The 24,711-nt window shown below is 37.9% G+C and overlaps 1 protein-coding gene across 4 annotated transcripts in view; it reads left to right on the top strand.

The window, feature by feature from the left end:
* Positions 1–24,711, top strand: part of PLCL2 (phospholipase C like 2) — a 105,036-nt gene that overhangs the window by 37,206 nt on the left and 43,119 nt on the right. For 2 of the 4 annotated variants that reach the window (XM_037385672.1, XM_037385673.1), the window contains exons 3-4: positions 18,343–20,829; positions 24,267–24,470. In XM_037385672.1, coding sequence (XP_037241569.1) covers positions 18,343–20,829; positions 24,267–24,470 — 2,691 coding nt within the window. Of the gene's footprint in view, positions 1–18,342; positions 20,830–23,442; positions 24,190–24,266; positions 24,471–24,711 lie in introns of those variants that run through there. The other 2 variants (XR_005103948.1, XM_037385674.1) reach the window with 2 other exon arrangements.

The following is a 24,711-nucleotide window of genomic DNA, read 5'->3' as shown; positions in this document are numbered from 1 at the left end:
TGTTGCTGACGCTGGACTGTTCATTTTGGGGTGCCTGACTTCCAGCACCCCCTTTAAAGGAGTGACTGATTTTTGCTAAGGATCTGGGAAATAGATCACTTACAAAGGTTTGCTGAAAGCACCTGAAAGTTGAGCTCGAAAAATCAAGAGCTGCTCCAGAAAGTTTGGGGATATAAAAACATTTCATAATTTTTTGAACTTTGTGGGTATTTTAACCTTGTTTAGTTTATAGACCCCCACATGTCATAATTTTTGAACTTTGTGGGTATTTTAACCTTGTTTAGTTTATAGACCCCCCGAGTTAATCTAGTAGTCTTGTAACAGGGAAAGTGTCTTAACAGCGCTCTTGCTTTGAGTTACCTTTCATGTGTCACTTAGAAATGATCCGGCAACTCCAAGAAAACCATAGACTATGAGTCATAAATCTTGAAATCATAGAAGATACTATCTTGATATTTTTCAGAATCTTTATAATCACTATTAACAAGCTAAACAGCGAGCTGTGGTATGTATAATATTGTTTTGAAGCATTTTCAACACAAGTTCATTCTCATTAACCAGTGGGTAGGTTGCGCGCTCAAATGGTGTCTTTTCTCCTAATTTGCAGAACTTTGAAAGGTGTGTGACTCAATTGATCATTAGGTGGGCCCAAAGAGCTGCAGTGAATGGAGTTTGCGGAAGACACCAAGTTGGGCCGGTGTATTGATGTGCTTTTGGGTAGAAGGGGTTTACAGAGGGATCTGGACAGGCTGGACTGATGGACTGAGGCCAACTATATGAGGTTCAAGAAGGCAAAGTGCCAGGTCCTCCACCTGGGTCACAACAACCCCACACAATGCTGCAGGCTTGGGGAAGAGTGGCTGGAAAGCTGCCCATCAGAAAAAGACCTGGGGGTGCTGGTCAGCAGCCGGCTGAACACGAGCCAGCAGTGTGCCCAGGTGGCCACAGACGCCAACAGCATCCTGGCTTGTATCAAACAGTGTGGCCAGCAGGACTAGGGCAGTGATCATCCCCCCGGTACCCGGCACTGGTGAGGCTGCACCTCGAATTCTGTGTTCAGTTTTGGGTCCCTCACTGTAAGAAAGACATGGAGGTGCTGGAGTGTGTCCGAAGAAGGACAGCAAAGCTGGTGAAGGGTCTGGAGCACAAGTCCTGTGAAGAGCACCTGAGGGAACTGTGTTGTTTAGCCTGGAGAACAGGAGGCTCAGGGGGGGACTTTATCCCTCTGTACAGCTCCCTGAAAGGAGGTTGTAGCGAGGTGGTGTCCATCTCTTCTCCAAGTAACAAGGTATGGGACAAGAAGAAATGGCCTCCAGTTGCACCAGGGGTGGCTTAGATTGGATATTAGGAAAAATTTCTTCACCAAAGGAGCTGTCAAGCACTGGAGCGGGCTGCCCAGGGAAATGGTTGAGTCACCAGCCCTGGAGGTATTTAAAAAAGGTGTAGATGTGGCACTTAGGGACATGGTTTAGTGGTGGACTTGGCAGTCCTGACTTAACAGTTGGAGTTGATGGTCTTAAAGGTCTTTTCCAACCTAAATGAGTCTGTGATTCTATGATTTTTAGAATATACTTGTGTATGTGATTTTGTTAGAATAAAATGCACGGTGTCCTGTAAAGGTATACTATAAAACAAAATACTGTGTTAGCTGCATAAATACTGTGAAGATAAAGAAGTTTCTACACTGTTTATTAGTCAAACTGATAGAACCATAGCTAGTTGCTTTCTCAACATGGTTTCCTAAAGGGAAGGCAGTAATTGGAATGCTAGTGAGAGAAGCAATTTTCCCTGTAAGAGTTAATGTGATGGAAGAGGGGTGTCTTTCCCTCTCCCACCGCTGTATATCCTGTCCTTGAAATTGTAAAGGGTTTTGTTAAGTCTTGGTGAGTTTGATGTATTCAGCTGTTTCATCTCTGAGGCTGATAATGGTGAGTGGGAGAGGCAATTGAGCAAAGGAGTTCCTAACAATGGGTAAAGAAGCCATAGACAGCATTGTCACCTTCTTGAGAACTCATGTAGCTGCTAAATTATACTGAAATTTTCGTAGGTTGCAGCCAATATGAACCTTCTGCATAATGAATTTTCATTCCATTTTTTTTTTTTTTCACTGAGTACACCACTACCTTTAGGAGCAAAGCTCCTAAAATGGGTAGTGTTTAAAAGCAAGCAAATACACAGAAATGGTTCTTGTGGTAAAAATTATTAAGAGTATACATACCAATGCTTCATTAACTCAACTTTTCTTTTTCCTCATGAAAGACATTTAACTATTTTTGTCCTTTAAGGCACCTATTAATGAAACATGAAAATATTTATACTTTGTCGAGAAGGACCTTGGGGTTCCGGTGAAGGAGAAGCTGCCCACGAGCCAGCAATGCTCCCTTGTGGCAAAAAAGGCCAACAGTATCCTGGGATGCTTTTGGAAGAACGTTGCCTGCAGCTGGAAGGAGGTGATTCACCCCCTTTACTCAGTGCTCCTGAGGCCATATCTGTAAAGAGAGGTAGTTCAGCTGTGTAGGTCTGAGCATTGTGTATCAGTTTAATTTATGCAAAGCCAGGATGAAAAAAATGAAGGGGAAAAATTATTCTTTGGGCTAAAATTTTACTTGCCTCTGGGAGATGTTGTGGAAAGAGGCAAGATCTTTTCTTTACTTTGGACTCAGTTTCTGCCACAAGGTTAGTGACGTGCACTCTAGCAGCGTTGTGTCTTCTTGGTTGACTTGAAGATCTAAGGAACTCTTGATCTATGCTTTTTATTATAATCTGAATTTTATTGATTTTTTTTTTTTCCCCTGGCTTCTTGGTTTTGGAAAACTTGTGAGGTCTAGTTGTCCTTAATCTCTGCTTTTGTCAGATTTAGCTGAAATCAAGAAATAAATTCTAAAGTTAGGAGGAGGGACACATTCAGGCGCGCACATAGACAATGTGATCCTTAGGATTATTTTCCTAGGAAACCATCTAAACCATAATATATGGTTCACTGGTAGTCCTGGAAACAGCCTGCTTCTCTCTCAATCACTTTTATCATCATGAAGCTTACTCTGCCATGATTTCCTTCTCATAAATCTGTAGCTTGCTTTTAGGAAACAGCTTTTATTGTAACTAAATGCCATTGTGAGAAGTATGCAAATACTGTGGTAGGGAAAACGAGTTAAAGGTTCTATGTAAACTGGGATATGTTCCTGCCGTATTTGAGTGCAGATCATTGAACAGAGGTTTCTGAAGGTTGAGCTCCTTAATGTTCTGGAAATAATATTGTGCTGGATGGGACCTGCAGGATATGAAGGGTATTTAAGCAAAAGGTATTTAGAGTAAATTACTGAGCCCCAAATAAATCCTTTATGATATAGTGCATACAACTGCAACATTCTTAAAAAATGCTGAAGCAAATAATCTGGTGCAGAAAGCTGGGACCAAATTGTTGTTGATTTTCCAAATTTGTGAAATTTGTATACTCCTCTATTGTGAAGTTATTTTGTTTCCTATTACTGCAGGTTCAAATAGCTAACTTATACTTTGGCAAATGATTGAAATAGAGTTGCAGCATAGAGCAAGTTACTGATAGAAGATTCCAACGTATCTTGAATGAGAAGTTACCAACCATCAGTGAAATAGTTATACCACTTACTGTTTTTTCTTTCCTTCTAAACTATGCTGACAGTTAAAATCCAGTGTTAAAAATTGTCCAGCAACAAGTTACTACAGATACGAACAGACAGTTCTGTTAATATTGCCAGACTGCTTTTGCTGTGTTCAGTTAACTTTGTACCTCAGCGAATTGGTTGATTTATAACATTTTCAATTATAGTATGAAATTTTTAGTTCAGAATGAGAAGTGGTTAATAGATGATGAATTCTATATTCAAATGTATAAATATGCAAGGTGCAGTATTCAAATAGTTCAATATTTTTTTAACTTTTTAGTTAACCATTGCATCACATTAATTCTGCATATTATTTTCCCTTACATGTATTTTTTATACTCTGTCTTATTACAGAAATCTAAATCTTCTAAAGCAGCATTCCACTAATGGTGCATCTCCTTCCTCTCAGTTTTTATGCTTCCCTTTGGCTCTGTCATTTCAGACTTAAATTTCTGTTGAGTCTGACAGGGCAAGTCATATTGCATCATGAATTCACCAAAATGTGTGGAAATCTGGGTAAAGTTGGTTAAAGGTGTGCTTTTAAAATGTTTTACATACAACCTATTTTTAAAGGAAAATAAAAAAAAAAGCAGAGCGTGTTTAATGTCAGTGCTTTTCATTTTTTCTAATCTAATAATTCCTTTGGCTTTGTAAGAAGTTAGAAGATGTACTATTTTAGTCTGTGTATGAGTTAAACTATTCTGAGAGTTGTTAATATACAAAATGTGGTTCCTTCATTTTTTTTTTATTATAGCACTTGAATGCTTGCCTTTATTCCCAGGGTTCGAAAGTATTAATACTGAAAGCTTGTCTGCTTTTTACTAGATTTATTGGTATAAGTGACATGAAGGGCAGCTCTATTTTTAGGGACTACGCAGATTCCAAGAGCAGGCTTCTTTTGGTGGTGTATAACTACTGAAAGGAGTAAGCTAGGTAACCAGGAGATGCATTTGCAGATACTAGTTTTGTCCAACCTTTCTTGTACACTGATGTAATTTAAAAATGGGATTTTCATTACATTACTGTCCACTGTACAGGCAAACTTTAAAATATAATCTAAATATACTCTCCAGCACATATAGATTAGACTATCTGCATATGCTTTATGTACAAAAGTGGTTACTCTGATTTATTTTCAGCTCTGATTAACAGTATTAGGAAAAGAAAATGTATTTTGCCCAAATGTTTCTGTGTTGAAGATGAATGTTTAAATGATTTTGAAATAATGAAATGCGAACTATTGAAATATTAAAATGTGTTTGGAAAGTTTTGTTAAATTAGTAATTATAACAAAATAGAAAATAAATGGTTCAGTCTGGGAAGCTGGGAGAGTGAGCAGGATGACTGTAATGGAACAGTTCTACTTTCCATCTCTGCTACGCTGAACAAGAACAAAACTTCTCCTCCTCCTTAATAACTGTGAGGTTGCATCGTAGGTGGCTACAAGGTTGAGATAAGGAAGATTAATACAGTTTCTAAGCATTATCTACACTTCTCTTCAACCTTTCCTTGACCACCCAAGCCATGCTAGTTTTATCCCATTGGTTTAGGCAGATGGGTCTTTGTGGTGGGACACTGGCCTGATTTCCAAGGACAGGGATCTGACTCTTGTGCTGTGAGCAGAATCAGTGCAGGCCCTTGGTTTCAGAGTGAGCAGTCAGTAATTCCCGGTGAAGTAAATAGATGAGAAAATTACATTGCTTCTGTGATTGGTTTTAGGGTTTAGTTGTCATTTTGAGTTAATTTTTGTGGTCTACAGCGTGACTTTTTGACTTTGTGACGTGTAAGGCACTCAGAAAGCTGCATACAGTGTACTGAGATAGGTACGTGAATATTTTAATGGAAGGTTGGTACTTCCCTGGTACTTCTTAGAGAGTTTAAAAAAACTGTGTTCCTCCACAGAACACAATTACAATATTACTTTATTTTCGTTATTACCCTTACCAAGTGTTAAATACTATGAACTCTGAAAATTGAAAGTAGGATCATTTTTACCTGCCATATTATACTGAAGTTTGAGTGCTTACTGGATCCCTAGCCCCCTTCCACATTTAGAAAGGTTGTAAACTTTGTTTTAAGATCTTTAAAATTCTTACATACTCTTTTGCCACCTGAAGTGCTACAATTCTAATTTGTGTTGGGAATTTCTGTTGACATCATCAGCTGCTTGCTCAGATGCTGCTGTTGTAGATGGGATTTCAGGAAGTATCTTCAATGCGCTTTATTTTGGCTCTTGCATCCTTCAACCGTTTGAAACTAATGTCCTGCAATGTTGCTTGTTTAGCATTCCTCACGAGGTAATATTGTAGCAAAGGATCAAATAATAAACGTCTGGAGAAAACAGCTGTATCTGGTAATTTTTATTTGTTTAATTGTAATTGTTCGGCAAAGCATACAGATCACTTACTACTTCTGGTTTGTCAAAGCTATGAACATTGTTACAAATTTAAAATCTAAACAGTGTATGCCTTGCTTATTGTTTGTTGGCTTCAGATAAACAAATACTTTATACTGTTTGATTTTTGTAGTGTCTCTCATGTCTGTCTGTTACAGGCATCTTGTATTAAATATTTATGGTTCTCTGTTCTTTTCTAAGTGCTTGTAACTGTTATGAATAATTAAAGAGCAGAGTTAAGGAGGAAGGGCATTCATGTAGCATTTAAAATGAGAATTGCCTATAATTGTTCGACAACTGTAAATTACATAAATCTGAAAATCAACAAGGAAAACATGAGAAGCAGCAGTATGTGGTTAGCAAAGGTACTTCATGTCTTCTCTGCCTGTGTGATCGCTGAGCAGTGGTAACCTAATACATATTTTTTGTCATATTCATAAGAACCATCTTCCTTTAAAATAAAGTTAATTATCGGTTTAATTATCGTTGCCATCTAAGTAATGAGGCTGAAGTACCAGCTCAAAGAACAATTTGCAAGATAACCTTTTCTTAGTAGGTAGTAAGTTTTAAAAAGTTCCAACTTTTGTGCATAATACTGAATTATGTGCATGAACTCTTCATGGCACTGAAGAGTTATTGGTAATGGTCACTCCCCTACTTGATAAAATGTAACTTACCTCAAATGCATAAGCAGAACAATTCAGCTTGTGAAGTTCCATCTCTTTCTTTAGAGGTATGTTACGAAACTTACTAGTTCAATTGCCATTAGTCAAGGAGAAGATTTGAAGACGCCATTCATCAGTCACTAGAATGAAGCAAATCAGTTGATGAATAGAAAGTTGCAGGGCAGAGTTAATGATAGTTTTTAGAATAATAATAAAAAAACCCTCTCCATTTTATTCTTCGTAAGCCTGAAAGTTTTACTTGGATAAAAAAACCCTTTAGGCAATAATTTTACACCTGTGTTGTTCCTGGAAAACATTCAGTGACAGGAAAGGGCAGAAAAAGATACCAGGAACTTTCCAAGAGAGCAGATGATACTTGGATTGAAATTTGGACAAAATATATGAATTTGCTTACAGGTGGAAATTAACATTTTGCCACTTCAGTGAAATTGCATGATTTAGCCATAACCTTGTGCTGAGAGGTTGGGTGGGATGGCCTGTATATGGATGTGTGAAAAAGTCAGTCCTTTAAATTGTCTAACACATCCACGGTCAATCTGCTGCTCATCTTTTATGAGCAAGAGTTGTTTGGCAGTTAAGGGAATATCATGCAGGCTACTTAGTAGAGGAGAGAGCCAGTGTACTTTTCTGACTAAATTACTCATTGATAACAAACGCAATTATATTTATTTGTTGACTGCATTTGTAGCACTGAGAAATATGAATGTTGCCTGCATGGAGTAAGGTGTCATCTTCCATATCATTGTTTTTTAGTATTTAAATTTATGTAACTTCAGTAGCATCACCTGTGATGGCACCCTAACATGCATACTCCACAAGCTTGGTTTTGTCAGGTGGTTTGCCCTTGTCTCCTTTAGCTCTGGGTAACACGCAGAACATAGGAATGTCGATATTCATAAAATGAAACAATACAGTTAATTGCAGAAGGACTTGGGCACTCCATCTCTCACTGAAAATAACTTAGCTCATGGCATTGAAAATGTCCTTCGGCATGATCCCCTCAGAATGATTCCTTGCTTGTCTTCTGTAACTCTACCATGTGAAATCGTGTAAGTATGAAATATATCATGTACACACAAATAAATACAATTATGTTGCTTTTAATAATTGAAACTTCAGTTCTTCAGGAGTTTAGTTTGCTAGGAATGCTGCTGAGTTAGGTGTGTGAACTGATTCTTCAAAGGTAACAATTGAGAGGCTGACGCGTTAGAAGTTTCCCTATTTTGTGAACAGAGGACTGCCACCTCCACCTTCATGTTTTAAAACACATTCAGTGAATCTTGCATTTTTTGCACCATTGTCAAATTCTTAAAAACCTCTTTTAATTCTGCTTTGCTTATTTGGATGTAATGTAGAAACAGCAGTCTAACTTACGAGCAGCACAAATCTGCACAGAAATGGCTTTGTGGGTTGTGAATCAGATAGATAGCGTCTGGGCCTGCTAGGTAGGAAAGTTTGTAAAAACCCAAACAAACAAAAAACCCAGCCCAAACCACAACCAGCCCTTATGTCTGTGGGAAGTTTTGAAAAAGCTGCTGAAGGCTTTACCAGCAGAAGCAGGAAAAGGGTAGGGAGGCGTGAACTAGTGCTTGGGCTCACCTCTTGCTGGTCCTGCTGTTGGCTTCTCTTCTTTCATGCTGAAGAGGAGCAGCACAGAGAGAAGTAAAGCAGCTTTCTGCAGAGCCTGTGCTGCATCCAAAATTAAAAAAAATCTTAAACGCAGTTGTTGTGTTATCTTTATAAGTCACCCACATGCTGTATTTTCGCTTTAGACTGTGAAGCCTGACAGCTGTGTTATGGAAGTTACTTATTTTGCCAATTCAGTCAAATTGTTGTTTATGCCTGAAATGTGAAATGGAAAAATGCTGTGCTTTCTACCAGTGGAACTGACTTGCAGCTATGAATATTTGAAAAAAATCTGAGATTCAACTTCAGAATGATTGCCATAGTATTCTGCATATTAAGCCTTGTTGATAGGTTTCAATTAAAATGCTGGTGAATTGTGTGTCTTTGCTATGACACTTGAACAGAAAATGAAAATGCTGTGAGTTTAGATAGTGCATTTATGCAGAAAGAGTGTCTTGCTGGTTTCAAGGGTAACAGCAAAGCCTCACAGGCTTCTTTGCTCCTGAGCTGTATTGAAACCTTCTGAGCCAGCTTGCTTGTATGAATTGTCCAGTACCTTCATCTGCAGTGTCAGCTTTGTCACCTGCAGTTATTTATTCTTCAGGCGAAAAGCATATATAACTCTTATTCCTTTTTCTGATTATTGATGGCTGAAAAAATAAATGCTTATAATAAACATCAGTTTCTCTGTAGTCTGTTTGTCAAAAGTTAGTTCTTTGTACATGAGAAATTACGAGTCTAAAATGCTTTCTGTGTACTTGTCTAGGCTTTTTATTCTTCATGCCATCAAGTAATTTTTAATAACTTTCCATCAATGCAGCTTCTTCAGTTTAAGACTGAACAGGACATAGTAACTGCTGGTTTTCATAAATAATTATTGTAGTTTATATGAATTTGGTTAAAATACTGCTTGTGTGGATCCAAAATGTACATGTTTTACTTTTATCGAGTTCATGAAAACTGGATGCTTCTTTTGCTCCATTGGAAATGCTACCCAGAAGCCTGAACTGTAGCTGACTCAAATCAGACACTTGGATGTTCATGCCAAGCGTAACTCAGGTTTTTGCTCTCCCGGTGCTCACAGCAGTCTGGGTAGTTTTCTTAGATGCTTCCTATTTATTTTCTTTTGAGATTAGACTTTTCCCCTTTCCCCTGCTCATCTGTGTTGTAAATTAACCCCCGGGCCCAAATGCCCTTTTATTTTAGTATCATAACTATGCAGATATACTTACATATGACAGCATGCCTATGTGGTGTTTGAATGCCATTTTTGGTACTGCATTTTAATATTCAGATATAATATTATCAAGTTCTCTCATCATGTGTATTGCTTTATAAACATCACCACATTTCTGTAAGTTAACAGTAGTTGCTGCCAGAAGGCAAATGTACTTGGCAGCATGAAACTGCAGAATGGAGAAGCCTTAGTTACTATTCTTTAAATTTAGGTCAAAATCAAACATAGTGTAAATAGTTACAACTTCTTTATTTTCAGCAGAGTGAGCAGCATCAGATTGTTTACTTTCTTTTGAGAAGCATGTGGAATGGATTTATATGTGCTGAATTAATATGGTGAAATACCACTGTGATTTAATGTTTTGTTTTAAAAAACCTAATTAATTGATCCTCAAGAGATCAACTGAGCTGTCATTTCTTTCTTAGTTCTCTTTGTAAAATTTACAAAAATTACTTTCAAACACAAACATTGAGGAATGTAATACGGTTAACATTTTGAGACGTGAAATGTGTTCATGCTGCTTTACGTCGGAGTTAGGATATTCTCTTACTTTTCTTGTATCTTAAGCGCTGAGCAAGAGTGAGCAAGCGGCAGCATGCTTGTGGATGTTTTGGGCATCTTGGTAGAAGAAGTGTCTGCCTGGTGTCAGAGGGTCGTGGAAAGCTCTCTGGTGATGTACTGCAAGAGCATTAGAATGTCGAAGAACCTAAGGATACTTAAGAGAGCAACAGAAAAAATAAATAAAAAATTGTTTCTTTACTCTCAGTAAACGGATCAAATGACTAAATAAGATCTTCAGTAAGAAGTTTTACAAAGAAAGCCTTAGTCTAGACTTTATTTGCAAAACCATATCCTATTATTTCCCTGCTCATCACAGTCACAGTCTTTGACCGAGTTAAATTTGCCTGCTCTAAAAGCAACAAAAACACAGGCTACCATTTTTTTCTGCTCTTACTAATAGCTAGCGTAGTAGTGAATGATTCTCATATAATATACTCATAAATTTTCTGGTGTCTTGTTTTCTTGAAGCAAGGCAGAACAAAATGAGCCAAAGGAGCCCCGAGAACCTCAATTCTGTTATTTTATCATGTTGTTAGTTCTTTTTTATACCTTGGCATTACGCTCAGTATGTTTACAAAATTGTTGATGTACATTCTGTGAGATGGACCAAGATGAGAGGTTTTGTTTTCCCTAATGACATAAAGTTCTTTTGTCAGGTCATGTAGGATCTGATTTCAACACAAGTTTCAACTACATTGATTTTAATTGAATTAATTTATTGATAAAAGTAAGTGATTCTGTTCTTTCCTCCCATTTGTCATCAATTCCCTGTTTTCTAGTGGTTATTTTGAACCGGCTGTAATACCTCGTCACGTGGCAAATTGTTCCAGCACATGAAAACTGCAGAAAACTAATTCAGCAAAAAAAAAAGATTTTTCATTTTCTGAGGGTAGTGAGGTAAATTAATTTACTGTGTGTCAGACAGGTGCTAATGCAGCTCTGAGGATCTGGGATGCGGAGAAGGGAGTTGCAGCTAGGTGAGGAGGAGGAGAGAGGGCAGAGAACTAATGTTTTGAAGATGATTTGGAGCGGGAATCGGTTTCACTGTATCATGAACCACACAGTTACCTGATCTGAAATAATATAGATCGGTTTTGTTCGAATGCTAGGCTAAAACTTGCCCCTGTGTCCATACTCCTTTAATAATATAGTTTTATTTTATTAAATTTATTTTTTATGTTTTTATATATCTATCAATTTAATCTATACAATTTAAATCTTTATATTGATTTTTGAGATTTTAATGGATAATTTATCAAAAATTATTAAAAATCAATTTATGTATTATAAGAATAAATATATTTTTATAATAATAATAATAACAGAACTCCCTTAATAAAGAAAGATTAAAAAAAACCCAGGAATTGTTACTTGAGCAGCTGATCTTCGTATTTTCCTTTCTTCCTCACTGTTACTTACTGTGTAACCGGGTCTGGCTGGGGTCAACCCACCACACGTTGAAAAAATACATGTATCTTAAAAAGATTTCCGCAAACAGCAGATACGCCATGAATACCAGTCTGGAAAAGTATTTAAATGTTGAGCTCAAATGTAGTGATTCATGGTGAGTGGGAGGCCCTGTGTTTGCCAAAGAGCTGATGTTTTGTCTCCCCCCAGATGCCTGTTATTTCAGTTGAGGACTCTACTTCATCTTAAATGCAACTGCTCAGTCCTGCGTGCTGTTAAACGGTGGCTACAGCTCTATCCAGAAAGAAAAAAAGAAAAACATGATGTGATAGAATATGTGGCATTTCTGAAGTGTTAGGGATTCTGTCAGCTGAACTGCTAATCACTTGGAGAGTTTTTTCTTTTTTTTTTTTTTTTCTTTTCATATGCTCTGAAAGCTTTGGACAGCTGTGTTAAAACATGAAGTGTGTGCTTTTTAGTGAGTGTGGGTCACTGTGTTAGTAAGAATCTCCTAGTAATGGCAAAGTAGAAGGTACGGATGAGGAACGTGGGTACTTGTCTGGAGGACAGAGGCTGGGTGGTGGCTGTCAGCAGATCCTTCTCTGAGGGGTTATTCCAGGGGAGTTAGGCTGAGAGAGGGTACACCGCGGACGTAGAGCTGCTGCCTTCGAGTACCTGGCTTGTAACGGTGAGATGCCTTTCCTGCCTGACCTTCTCTCTTCCTCCCCTCTGCCTTTCTCCCTTTTTCTCACCCTCTTGCAAAGACGACTCTCACTCTGCCTTTAACTGCACGTAATTTTTGAAATCAATGTTAAATTTTATGTAACAAAGATGAAACGTTGCTGATTTTAGTTACCTGTTATTTTCCTTCCTTTTTTCTACCGACCTTTTCATACAAAAACTTGCTTAGCTTCTTTTATAATGTTGCATGTTTGGTTCTAGAATGAGCTGGTAGCTGTACGTAGGCAACCTATACATAATAATTATTTTTTTTGTGTTTGAAAAGATACAGAAATAATAAACAGGACCACGTATCGGTTAAAGATTTTTTCAAAGATGAAATATTTTTAAGATGAAAATGTAAAGAGAAGGATAACATGAGACACTGCATTTTTAACTCATTTGTTGATCTGTGTCTGCATTTATAGCTCTAAAACCACAGGTGAAACCTTGGAAAAGAACAAATTAATGATAATATCATATTATATTAAAATGCATTTAGAAATTTTACGTTTTAAAATACTGTCTTAAATATCTGTGTTTTTTTCCTTTGAATAGACTTAACTATATATAGACATACCTGAATGCCTTCTTAAGTATAAAGAAAATCTATAACATTCAGGATTTTTGTTTTGCAAGGTTCTTAAGAAAAATGCTTAGGAATCTTAAGTAAACAAAGCTTTCTTTTTAACTAACCACTTCCTGAAATAGGCTTATGCTCTACACCATGTTGTTAAGCGAGGCGATTTTGCAATTTCTTCTGAATTGTGTTTGATGAAGACAGGCAGTTTTCATCCTCAAATTGGCTACTGAAGTATCACATGTGATATAAATGCAAGTAATCAATGAGTTGTATAGTGTCAGAAGAGTAGTTCACTCTATGTTCATCACGAAGATCATTAGACTGTTCTAGTCATAAAATAGTGAATTGTATTGCAGCTGTTGGCTACAGATGTACATTAAATTACTTCTAAAACAGCTTTTACACTATATGACATTAAATAGTAGTGCGATTTAAAAAAACCAAACTAACCAAACTTAGGCATGGTATGTGTTCTCGCCTACTCACCAGTAATTGCTCAGAGTATTGCCGCAACACCGACTCTCAGATTCACAAACCTGTCACTTAAATTACAATCTACATGAAAAAAAAAAAAAAAAGACTTATTTAAAAGCTCGTGACGTATACTGTATGTGGTTGCAGTCTTGTTACTGCTACACATCGGTGCAGACATTGCTGCCTTTGCTGGGCTGAGTGGCTCAGTGTCCACCTTGTTGCTCAGCCTGTTTGGGATTAAGTTTTCCTGGGACTGTGGTGGCTCCTGTAGACTGTGTACCATCATTGCCACAAGGTGTGCGCGTTTCTTCACATGTTGTCAAAGCTCAGGCATTAACAAAAAGCCTGCAGTGAGGTTGCTGCGGTTGAGGGGAGGTGTCTTGTGCTCTTCTTTTTATGTAATTGCTTTGTTGGCAGAGCACTCACCTGCTCGCTGAGTGGTGGGGCTCTAGGGCATCCTCAAATGCGCAGCTCCTCTTATGAATGCTCTCTAGACCAGGATGGAGCTGCCTTCCACACTTCTGATGAACCAATGGTCTACAAACATGAGTGGAAATTTTTTATGGTTAGAGCTTAAACAAGAAGCAGCAGGATCTGGTCACCTGGGAAGGTGGGTATTCCTCTGAGAGGGCAAAATTCAGTGTTCAGGTCTCTGCTGCATGGACTGTTCGTACATTCAGCATGCAGGGTCACCAAGTGAAGTGTTTATGGAGTAATGACATGAGGGACTTTCACTTCCCAGATGAGTGCTCTAAAAATGTGTCACTCTGCCACTTCCTCTTGTTACTGTTGTCTTCTTTGTAAAGTCCTCTGTCCCAGAAGGAGTACCTGAGTTGGGTAGATGCAGATAGAGGCCTTAATCTTCAAATTCCAGTTGGCATCAAAGCTGCAGGTGGCTTCTTTAGCTGTGGAGAGAGGCAGGATCGCAGACACCCACCTCCCAGGTTTGCACTGGCGAGTGTAAGGACCATTCTGTACTGGCAGAGGGAAGGACTGTCCTGCACCCTGCTCTGGTTGCAGCCCCTAGCTTCCCACCTCGTGGGTGACAAGCCCCTGCCTTGGGCTGTGAGTTCTAGATTCCACTGTACCAAGCAGTACCTAAACTTCTCAGTAACGCTGGGATTGAGTGCTTTTTGAAGTATGGCTTTCCCCATGTACACATCAGAGAGTTCATGCTCTACATCCTTTCCTATAGTAGGTATTTACAAACCTTGCACTATTCATTGTTTCCTCTACCATCCTGGTCTGTTACGCTAGCCAATCTCCGTTTGAACTCCACCACTCTCCCTGTCAGTACCTGTGGTTATTGCAACTGCTCTTGAAGTACTTATTATCATAAAGTTGCATGTATTAAAAGCTTTGCTGTTCAGGAATGATGTGCTGTCTCTCAGCGTCCAAGATTCTATGTCATGCCCAGAATTCTGTTTTGTAGATTGTGCTGTCTTACACAACCATTTCTTTGCCAGTACCGTGAGAGGAATAAAAGAAAAATTTATCATGGAGATGCTCTTCCCTGTTTGCTCTTTTAAGCCATTTTCTGCAACTGTCTCTGTCTCTTAAGTGCCATAGATGACAGCTGAAATTATTTCTGTTTTTTTAAACTGCTAGATCCTTTACTTTCTGTAGCTATGAAATCCTGGATAAATTAAACTCTTTGTGTTGTCACTTGTAGGTATTAGCAGAGTTTCACAACAGTTTTATCTGTAGTCTGGTCTGTTTCTCAAAATGTCTTGTAATGACCTTGGATGTGGCACACATGAATTTAGGAGATGTATTGATGAGGTGGTCATCCTGGTTTCAATTATAAAGTCTTCTGAAGAGCTGGCAGTCTTTAGGGGAGATCCTGAGTTACAATGACAGTACCTGTTATAATCTGAAAATTGACATGGTCTTCATTGTCTGAGAGATCCTGGAATGACTCTGAAAGTTTTTTCAGTAAAAATTGTAGCTTCTACTTTGGACAGAATTATGGATCTGCACTGTAGAGCCAGTCTTGGTTCGAGCATCTTGAACAGCAAGAACACTAAGTCTCATGAATGCCAAGAAGTGACTCCTGTGTTTGTGCAGGTCATACATATGGTTTCCTGCTGTGTCAGTCTCTTTGGTTCAAGACAGACTTAAGGCCTCGAAAGACCTAACCTGGTTCATGAATGCCACCCCCCTTTCACAGTGATATTCTCTACATCATATAGCAGAACGTATCTGCCTCCTCCTCCATGCCAGTCTGTCTTGGAGGCTCAGAAACCTGTTTCATACGCTTTGTGCACACTACGCAATCACATTCTCAGTTTACGAGTGAAACTTTCTTTTCTGCTTCTTTTCAGACAGGTGGATAATTCTGGCCAGTGTCTTTGGGAAAATATAAGTTCTGTTTATGTGGACTGATTGTGATAGCCATGTCTCTGTCAGGATGGGGACTAGCACAGGCAATTTGGTAGCTCCAGGATCATTGATCTGTGGATGTTCTGGAGCTCAGAACTTTGGGAAACTCGCAAGAATATTTTAAAATTTGTTTTCATGGTTGTCACGTTCAGGCAGTGACGTCTGCTGCCAGCAGGCTTGATATGAATAAGCCAAATGGTGAGATTGCTTTACCCTGCAGAAATGCAGAATACTGTCAAAATAGCTTCAAATTCGGCTGGCCGGCAAGCAAAATAGTCTTGCAGGTGGTAGATTGAATTATTCCTCTGCATGTATAAACTCAAATTCAGTCTTTTGGGTAACTAGGGTTGGGAATAGGCTTGCCTTGAGGTGGACCTATTCACATCAGATGGCATCAAGAAATGGCAGATTTTTTTTTTTTTTTTCCTCCCTTACCGTTCAGGGTCTTGGATCAGACACAACCGTGATCATAGTGAAAGGCACAGACCTTCCTTCTGCTTGGTAAATACTGATCACGGTCAGGCAGGTAATACTTCCCAGGCCTTGATGGTTGCGGTGTCAGGGTGTTAACTGTCAGCTGCCTGTCACTGGAGCGTTCAAGAAATAGATTCCCCTCCCAGATCAGTGACTGGGAAATCTGGAGCATAAAGCAGTTTCACCAGGCTTCATTCCAAGCCCTAAACTACTGGACAGGAATGTTATTGCTGGTTTTTTGTGGGGCTGTCCTTTTTCAGGCTAGGCTTAAAACAGAACAAAAATATCTGTAAACAAAAATCACATTTGTAATTTATTATCTTTTTAAATTAAGGAAATTTGCTTTTCTTTGAAAGCAATCCTTATGCCCAAATACACGTGATGAGATTCCAAGCGTCAACCCTGTGTGGTATTCATTGCAGGTGTTTGATCTGGGGTTGGAAATAAAAGTCCTCTGTAGGGGTATTCACTTTTACTGATCTCCTGAGAACTTGCATAAACCAAATTCTGCTGTCATTAAAGGTGCAAGAATTGTATGGTTGATTAATTTTCTCAAACGTGGAACAGCAAATATTAAGTCTGCTTACTTTACTAATTGTTTTCAATGAAAGGCTTTTCAGATACTTATACATTAAATTACAAAAACAGAATTCTGCATTTTTAATTTAATGAAATTAAATATATGGCACATATGCCCCAAAGTGGAAATGCATTCTGTAATGGATGGTTTTTACTTGAACATCTGCTCAGAAGCAGTCATTAAAAGTTTTCTTTTCCTCTTCATTCTGCCATATAGGCAATGTTCATTTGCACTGGAACATACTTCAAATGGAAAGCTATTAGAGGGAAAATCAACGTTCTTTTTGTATAAAGCAGGAAAAGTAATTTTTTGAGCTGTGCTGGAATATTAGAAGAACAGTTCTACATAGGGTATCTAACATAAAAAGATTATTTCAGGGAAGTGTTATTTCAGACTAGAAGTTAGTTTATGGTGACACATGACGCTTTTATTAAAAAGCTAAACACAGCATTTTTTCCAGTCTCAGAAAATGCAGATAATGAAAATGCATAGGTTTCTTAAATTCAGTTCTTCATCATGAAAGTGCTTGTACTTAAGTTATGTTACTGATTTAGTTGCACTTGTTTGAATTAATACAAACAGCAAATAGAGGCAGCTAAATGACTCTCCGCCCCCCAGTTTTTCTAATACCAAATTTTCTACCCAAGCTTTCCCTAGTAAACTAGAGTCCTCTGGGTTATTTCATTGTTTTAAGAGCAAAGGTGAGTGACATTTGCTTCCCTTCCTGACCAGGTCTTGCATTTTCCATTCGGGTTCTTTCTAATGATACGCAGCTTTAGACCCAGTTTAACTTTGATCCTCTCGGGCAGTTCCCCCCTGAGTCACTATCTTCTCTCCTGAAACTCAGTACTTCTCGTTAATCGTGTCTGCTCCAATCCAGTCACTTGTGTTTCAGTGTAGCTTTTTAAGACTCATGTGTATGTTTTCCTAGTGTAGAGAAGAGATGTATGTGTCAGTGCTGTGGGCAGCCTGTGGGAAGAGCATGGATGGGTGCGGTAGAGAAGCTACGGGTAGTAAGTGCTGTTACCATCGTCTATGCTTAGATTAGGATCGTGTCCTGTGGATTTTATGTAGTTAATTGTGTATTCATGTTTCTTGGGTGTTCACGAGGATCCTGTCAGCATGGTATTAAACCATTGTATTCTATACTGACAAAGCTCAGCAAGTATCTGTAGGACTGTGTAAAGACTCTGAGGAAAGCTTGCTTCCTGCTGCCTTGGCTGTAGAATCTCTTATCTAAGTTATTACTGATAAAATAAAATGCATGTGCACAGCACTATTACTTCACTAGCCTTCAAAACTTGCTTTGTTTAATGTAGTGTTCATACAAAATATTGGGGGGGGGAGGGGAGAGACCGTGGAAGATTACTTATATAGCCAAGAACAATAAGCCATTATTAGTATTTTCATTTGTGATGATTCCAGTAAGAATTTCCATCTTACTGGTCATTACACAAATGCTAGACCTTTTTGAACTGCTTTATGAACTTTCAGCTTTAAGTTGCAACCTGTTTCAATGTTGAGCAAAACCATACTGATAGATGTTTTCTTTCCCCCTCCCCTTGTTTACCAGGATGGTACGAAACAGAAGCGAGAACGGAAAAAGACTGTGTCGTTTAGCAGTATGCCAACTGAGAAAAAGATCAGCAGTGCAAGTGACTGTATAAACGCAATGGTTGAAGGCTCTGAGCTCAAAAAGATTCGATCCAACTCTAGGGTGTATCACCGATATTTTCTTTTAGATGCGGATATGCAATCTCTACGCTGGGAACCTTCAAAAAAGGATTCTGAAAAAGCAAAGATTGATATTAAATCAATCAAAGAAGTAAGAACGGGAAAAAATACAGATATTTTTCGCAGCAATGGAATATATGACCAGATATCAGAAGACTGTGCATTTTCAATTATATATGGAGAAAACTATGAGTCACTAGATCTTGTTGCTAACTCAGCAGACATTGCAAATATTTGGGTTACTGGCTTAAGATACCTGATTTCTTATGGGAAACATACTCTAGATATGATAGAAAGTACCCAAGATAATATGCGGACTTCATGGCTTTCACAAATGTTCAGTGAATCAGATGTAGATAATTTGGGACATATACCCCTGTGTAATGCTGTACAGTTTATAAAAGACTTAAATCCTGGTTTAAAAACTAATAAAATAGAGCTAAAATTCAAGGAGTTACATAGATCCAAGGAAAAAACTGGTACAGAAGTAACAAAAGAAGAGTTTATTGAAGTTTTTCATGAACTTTGTACCAGACCTGAAATCTATTTCCTGTTAGTTCAGTTTTCAAGCAATAAAGAATTCCTAGATACCAAGGACCTCATGATGTTTTTAGAAGCAGAGCAGGGTATGGCACACGTCACGGAAGAAATAAGCCTTGAAATTATTCAGAAATACGAGCCAGCCAAAGAGGGCCAGGAAAGGGGTTTTCTTTCTATAGATGGATTTACGAATTATCTTACTTCACCAGACTGCCACATATTTGATCCAGAACATAAAAAAGTTTGTCAAGACATGAAACAACCCTTATCCCATTATTTTATAAACTCATCTCATAATACATACTTGATAGAGGATCAGTTTCGAGGGCCTTCTGACATCACAGGTTACATTCGCGCTCTTAAAATGGGTTGTCGAAGTGTTGAACTGGATGTATGGGATGGTCCAGATAATGAGCCTGTGATTTACACAGGGCATACAATGACATCACAGATTGTTTTCCGTAGTGTGATTGACATTATTAACAAGTATGCCTTTTTTGCTTCAGAATACCCTCTTATTTTGTGTTTAGAAAATCATTGTTCTATTAAGCAGCAGAAAGTGATGGTACAACACATGAAGAAAATTTTGGGGGACAAACTCCATACACAGTCTCCAAACATCGAAGAGTCTTATCTCCCATCACCGGAATCACTTAAAGGGAAAATACTAGTTAAAGCAAAGAAGCTTTCCTCTAATTGTTCCGGGCTAGAGGGAGATGTTACAGATGAAGATGAAGGAGCAGAAATGTCACAGAGAGTGGGGAAGGAGGGTGTAGAACAGCAAAACTTGATGACAGGGAAAAGATTTCAGCTCTGCAAAGAACTCTCCGAGTTGGTAAGCATATGTAAATCGGTTCAGTTCAAAGAGTTTCAAGTTTCATTTCAGCTCCAGAAGTACTGGGAAGTGTGCTCGTTTAACGAAGTGCTTGCTAGCAAATATGCCAATGAGAACCCGGGAGACTTTGTAAATTATAACAAACGTTTTCTTGCAAGAGTATTCCCCAGTCCTATGAGGATTGACTCTAGTAATATGAATCCCCAGGACTTCTGGAAGTGTGGTTGTCAGATAGTAGCAATGAACTTTCAAACGCCTGGCTTAATGATGGATCTTAACATTGGCTGGTTTCGACAGAATGGAAACTGTGGCTATGTCCTTCGTCCTGCTATCATGAGAGAAGAAGTATCCTTCTTTAGTGCGAATACGAAAGACACCGTGCCTGGAGTTTCACCTCAGCTGCTTCATATTAAAATCATTAGCGGGCAAAACTTCCCTAAACCCAAAGGATCAGGTGCCAAAGGTGATGTTGTGGATCCTTACGTCTATGTTGAAATACATGGAATCCCTGCCGACTGTGCAGAGCAAAGGACGAAAACTATGCATCAGAATGGGGATAACCCAATTTTTGATGAAAGCTTTGAATTTCAAATAAATTTACCAGAACTAGCAATGGTGCGTTTCGTAGTTCTGGATGACGATTACATTGGGGATGAGTTTATCGGGCAGTACACTATTCCCTTTGAATGTCTACAGACTGGTTATCGGCACGTTCCTCTGCAGTCTTTAACTGGTGAAATTTTAGCACATGCTTCCTTGTTTGTGCATGTGGCGATTACTAATCGAAGGGGTGGTGGGAAACCTCATAAGCGTGGCCTCTCTGTGAGGAAGGGCAAGAAATCAAGGGAATATGCGTCTATGAGAACATTATGGATTAAAACAATAGATGAAGTGTTCAAGAACGCTCTCCAACCTATTCGGGATGCCACGGATTTGAGAGAAAACATGCAGGTACTGTTTTTACCGTGAATTCATTGGTTGTTATGTGTGTTTTTGTAATGTGATGCATACAGAATATATGTTTTTAAGGGTCTTGCTGCATTTTGTAGGTTACATTATTTTGGTCTAATGCTGAACAGCTTTAAAAATGGTATTATGTCAGAGCAGCCTTTTAGGTGATACCATCTACTGAGGTAACCTTGGGTGCATCTGTATTTTGTTGAATGTGAACTGGAAATATGACTCCAGTGTTAGAAGTCAAGTCTCTTGACTTGTCCTCTGCCTTTGAACGAATGTTAGATATACACTAGAGGAAAGTATATAAATATTTTAAATTTAGAAAGGATAAATAGAAATGCAGGATGAAAATACAGCTGATAGAAAAAGGAGGCTTTACTGCTAATTAGAAGACTTCTTGTATGTGAAAGTATGTTTAGTATAGCTTTGCTAAGGTTTTGTTTCTTCCTTCTTCCGAAATAGAAGGCAATACTTTCAGAAGGACCATATGCTTTCCGTGATTCTTCCTAGCAACAATGTTAGAAATACATGGAATTAGTGCTGAGGTGTTAGAAGGCATCCACTAAAGTAAATTACCTTACCTTAAAGGTCACGTATAGTAAACACATCGAATTTCAGGAAAAAGTACAGGCTGAGGTGCTTGTTTTTGTGGAAGCCAAGAGATCCCCCTTCAAAAATGCATTGTTTGGAGATTCCAGTAAAGATTCCAGGTAAATAAACCCTTTTAGACATAGATTAAAGTGAGTTGTACAGTTACATTCTATTTAATAAAACTTTTAAATATCTATAAACTTCTGATGGAACACTAGCGGTGATCAAAGCAGTTAAGCGTAGTCATTTCAAATGAAGTGACCTATTAAATCCTCTTATGTAATGTTAAGGGGAAACTGTTTAAAATAAATGTCTGAGACTTGATTCTGAATTTAAAGGCACATCAGTGTAGATAAATGTTCTTCACGAATAATCTTCTATCGAAGAGATTTTAATAGTAATACAGTTTTAAAACTGATTTTTCTTCAGGTGAAAGAAGAAATTAGTACAGCATTATGAAACACTCCCATTCAACTTGGTATATAGAACTGCTATACAGAAAGGTTGTTTAAAAAATATGGGGATGATATTTTGACTCATAAATGTTTCACATTATGGGCTATATATAAAGTGAACTTGTATTTAACGTGTTGAAGGCTAGAATTCTGTCATATAAAGGACACTGGATTTTAAAATACCTTTCACGGAAGAGCCGAACCCAAGATTCGAGGGAACAGTGAAAACATACAGTTTTTGTAGCTACTTTAAACTCCTTCCTGTGCATGCTGCAGTATTTTGCAGAACTGATATAATTGAAAACAGGCTCAACAGTGTGGTTTCTTTGAACATGAGATACTGAAAGGTATTTTATGTATTTTATTCTGTCAGTTTGAAAGTTGTGCTATCAGCTAAATTCATCATTATCATCTCTCAAAATGCTATCAAGAAGATATTTTAGGTACATGAGGGAATATTAGTTTTGCATAGCTTTACTGACAGATTATATAAAGTGCACATTTAAACTGCGTAACTAAGGTTTTACAGCTAATAAAAATAAATAAACCACTCTAAGTATCAACTTAGGGAATGTGAGATTTGTTTAATTTCTATATTACTGACATTTTGTGTTATAGGTTGTTACGATTTTTATGATACAGAAATAATGTCCCCACAAGCCAGATTATAAAGAGCAAAATTGTTTTGTTTTATTTTGTTTGGTTGGGTTTTTTTTAATATAAGATGGAAGAAGAGGGAAAAAAGTGTGCAGCAGTGCGTTAAACTGTTTCTCAAAATCTGTATAAAAATAGCTAGCTTTTTTTCTTCCTTGTTAGGTACCACATTACTGTGACAAAACCTAAGGTCATGACATTACATACTAATCACTGATAAAAGTATAACATGAGTGATTAAGCTGGATATGATGGTGCATGTTTAAATTGCTTGACAGTACGAGGGATAGTCTCCGGATGTAGGGTTGGAAGTCCAAAGGGAAGGGTTACAGCCATGGTTCTGTCCTGCCTGCCCTTAGTTAATATATACGTTCCCTGGGTCCTTGTTAACCTCTCTGTAAAATTGTTGTTCATAATGGCTTACCCATGATGTTTATCTCAAACAAAATCTGTTTGAATGGATTTCCCAATGTCTTTGTCTTTTCAGCTATGTAACTATTCTGTCATTAAGGTGCAGTCCAGTTAATAAAAGTAGTATCTGTTTCCTGGACATTTACTAGATAGTAGTAAACGTTTACTTAAAGTACACTGTAAATGACTGTAGTAGATGTAATTTAGTATTGATGTAGTTTTGTATGAATATACTATATATAAGTATTTTGAAGTCTACTTTGAGTATTTTGTCTTGTAAAGGGGCAGCAAAATATTCCTGTTTGCATTAAGGTTGGCATTATGTGTCTCTACGAAACGTGTCCACAAATGAGTCTTACCGTGCCAGCAAGATGGAAAGCGATTTTGCTTAAAATGAAAATCTGTGTCAGATACCCTGCTTGGGTAAGGCAGAGAATGGAGCACTGAGCACATCTGTAACTTAAATATACCATGTTTTTGTTTTTGTTTCCTACAGGAACACAAACTCCAGACTTGCCATAGATCACCAGCTCCCACTTGGTACAAAAATCCTAAATTCATTACAGTGCTGAGAATATTCCCATCATGGAATTTCAGTGGCTACTTGGAGTCACGTTGTATTTCTAATAGTGGAAATTTTCTCCAAGTTTAAACATACGGTTTTATGTTCTACCATATTGGATATAAAATACAACTATAATACATTTTAGAGAAAGGTACAAAATTGGTGTTTATATTAAAGTACCTTAAAAGATTCACTTAAGTGTGATTCTGTGATAGGAATGACATCTCTAGGGGAGTGCTGGATTTGTGAATCACACCAAATGGGAGCCAGCAGATCCACAGCACGTCTGGACTATAGTTCAGGTATGTTTAAAGTTACAAATGGGCTGAATTCCTCCTTCCGCTCCACTTTGCCTGTGGGGCATTCGGCACTTAATATTTTGTTTCTCTTGGTGGCATAAAAAAATTACTTTGAAATGTCTTTTATATTTTTTCAAAATATATAACCAGTAAGTTTTAGAATTCATCTATTGACATGGTTTAGTAGTGATAGAGACCAGACATACTTGTTCTAAACAGATACTATTTTTTTTCTATACTGTGGCAAGTATTAAATTCTGTTTGATTTTTTAAATGTTTTTGGTAAAATACATGTTTAATACTGGTTGCTTTGGAAAACTGCCAGTTCTTCAGAGAAAAGCTGCGGTAATTCCACATTGTAGCTCAACTTATGACAGTGAAGTATTTTATCCTGAAAGAACGAGAATTAAAATTCATACTTAACTGTAAAGGAAACTCTTTCTTTCCTTTTTGCAGAATGCAGTAGTTTCATTCAAAGAATTATGTGGCCTCTCTCCTGTAGCAAATCTTATGCAGTGCATTTTGGCAGTGTCGATGCGCTTGGTTGGACCTGATAATGCACCCTTGGTAGTGCTGAATCTCAATGATCAGTATCCAACTATGGAGCTCCAAGGGATTGTTCCAGAGGTCTTGAAAAAGATTGTAACGGCATATGACATGGTGAGTAGTCCTTTGTGGTTATTTTATATGGTATTTGAAAGACTTCCTTTTTATAATGCACAGTACTGTGCCTGTTTTGAAAGGTCATTTTTAACCTGTGACTTCCTATTTCATGCTTCATTACATGTGCTTGAAAGTCGTTCCCGTGAATGTACAGCAACTGGTGGTGTTTTCATACTGAGTAAAACACAGAGATTAATATACTGCATGCAAATACGTGTTTGTACACTTCAGAAGGCAA

The sequence above is a fragment of the Falco rusticolus genome, chromosome 4, assembly GCF_015220075.1.
Source record: "Falco rusticolus isolate bFalRus1 chromosome 4, bFalRus1.pri, whole genome shotgun sequence".
Taxonomy (NCBI): domain Eukaryota; kingdom Metazoa; phylum Chordata; class Aves; order Falconiformes; family Falconidae; genus Falco; species Falco rusticolus.
The sequence above is the reverse complement of the archived record's forward strand: the minus strand, read 5'-3'. Positions and strand labels throughout refer to the sequence as shown.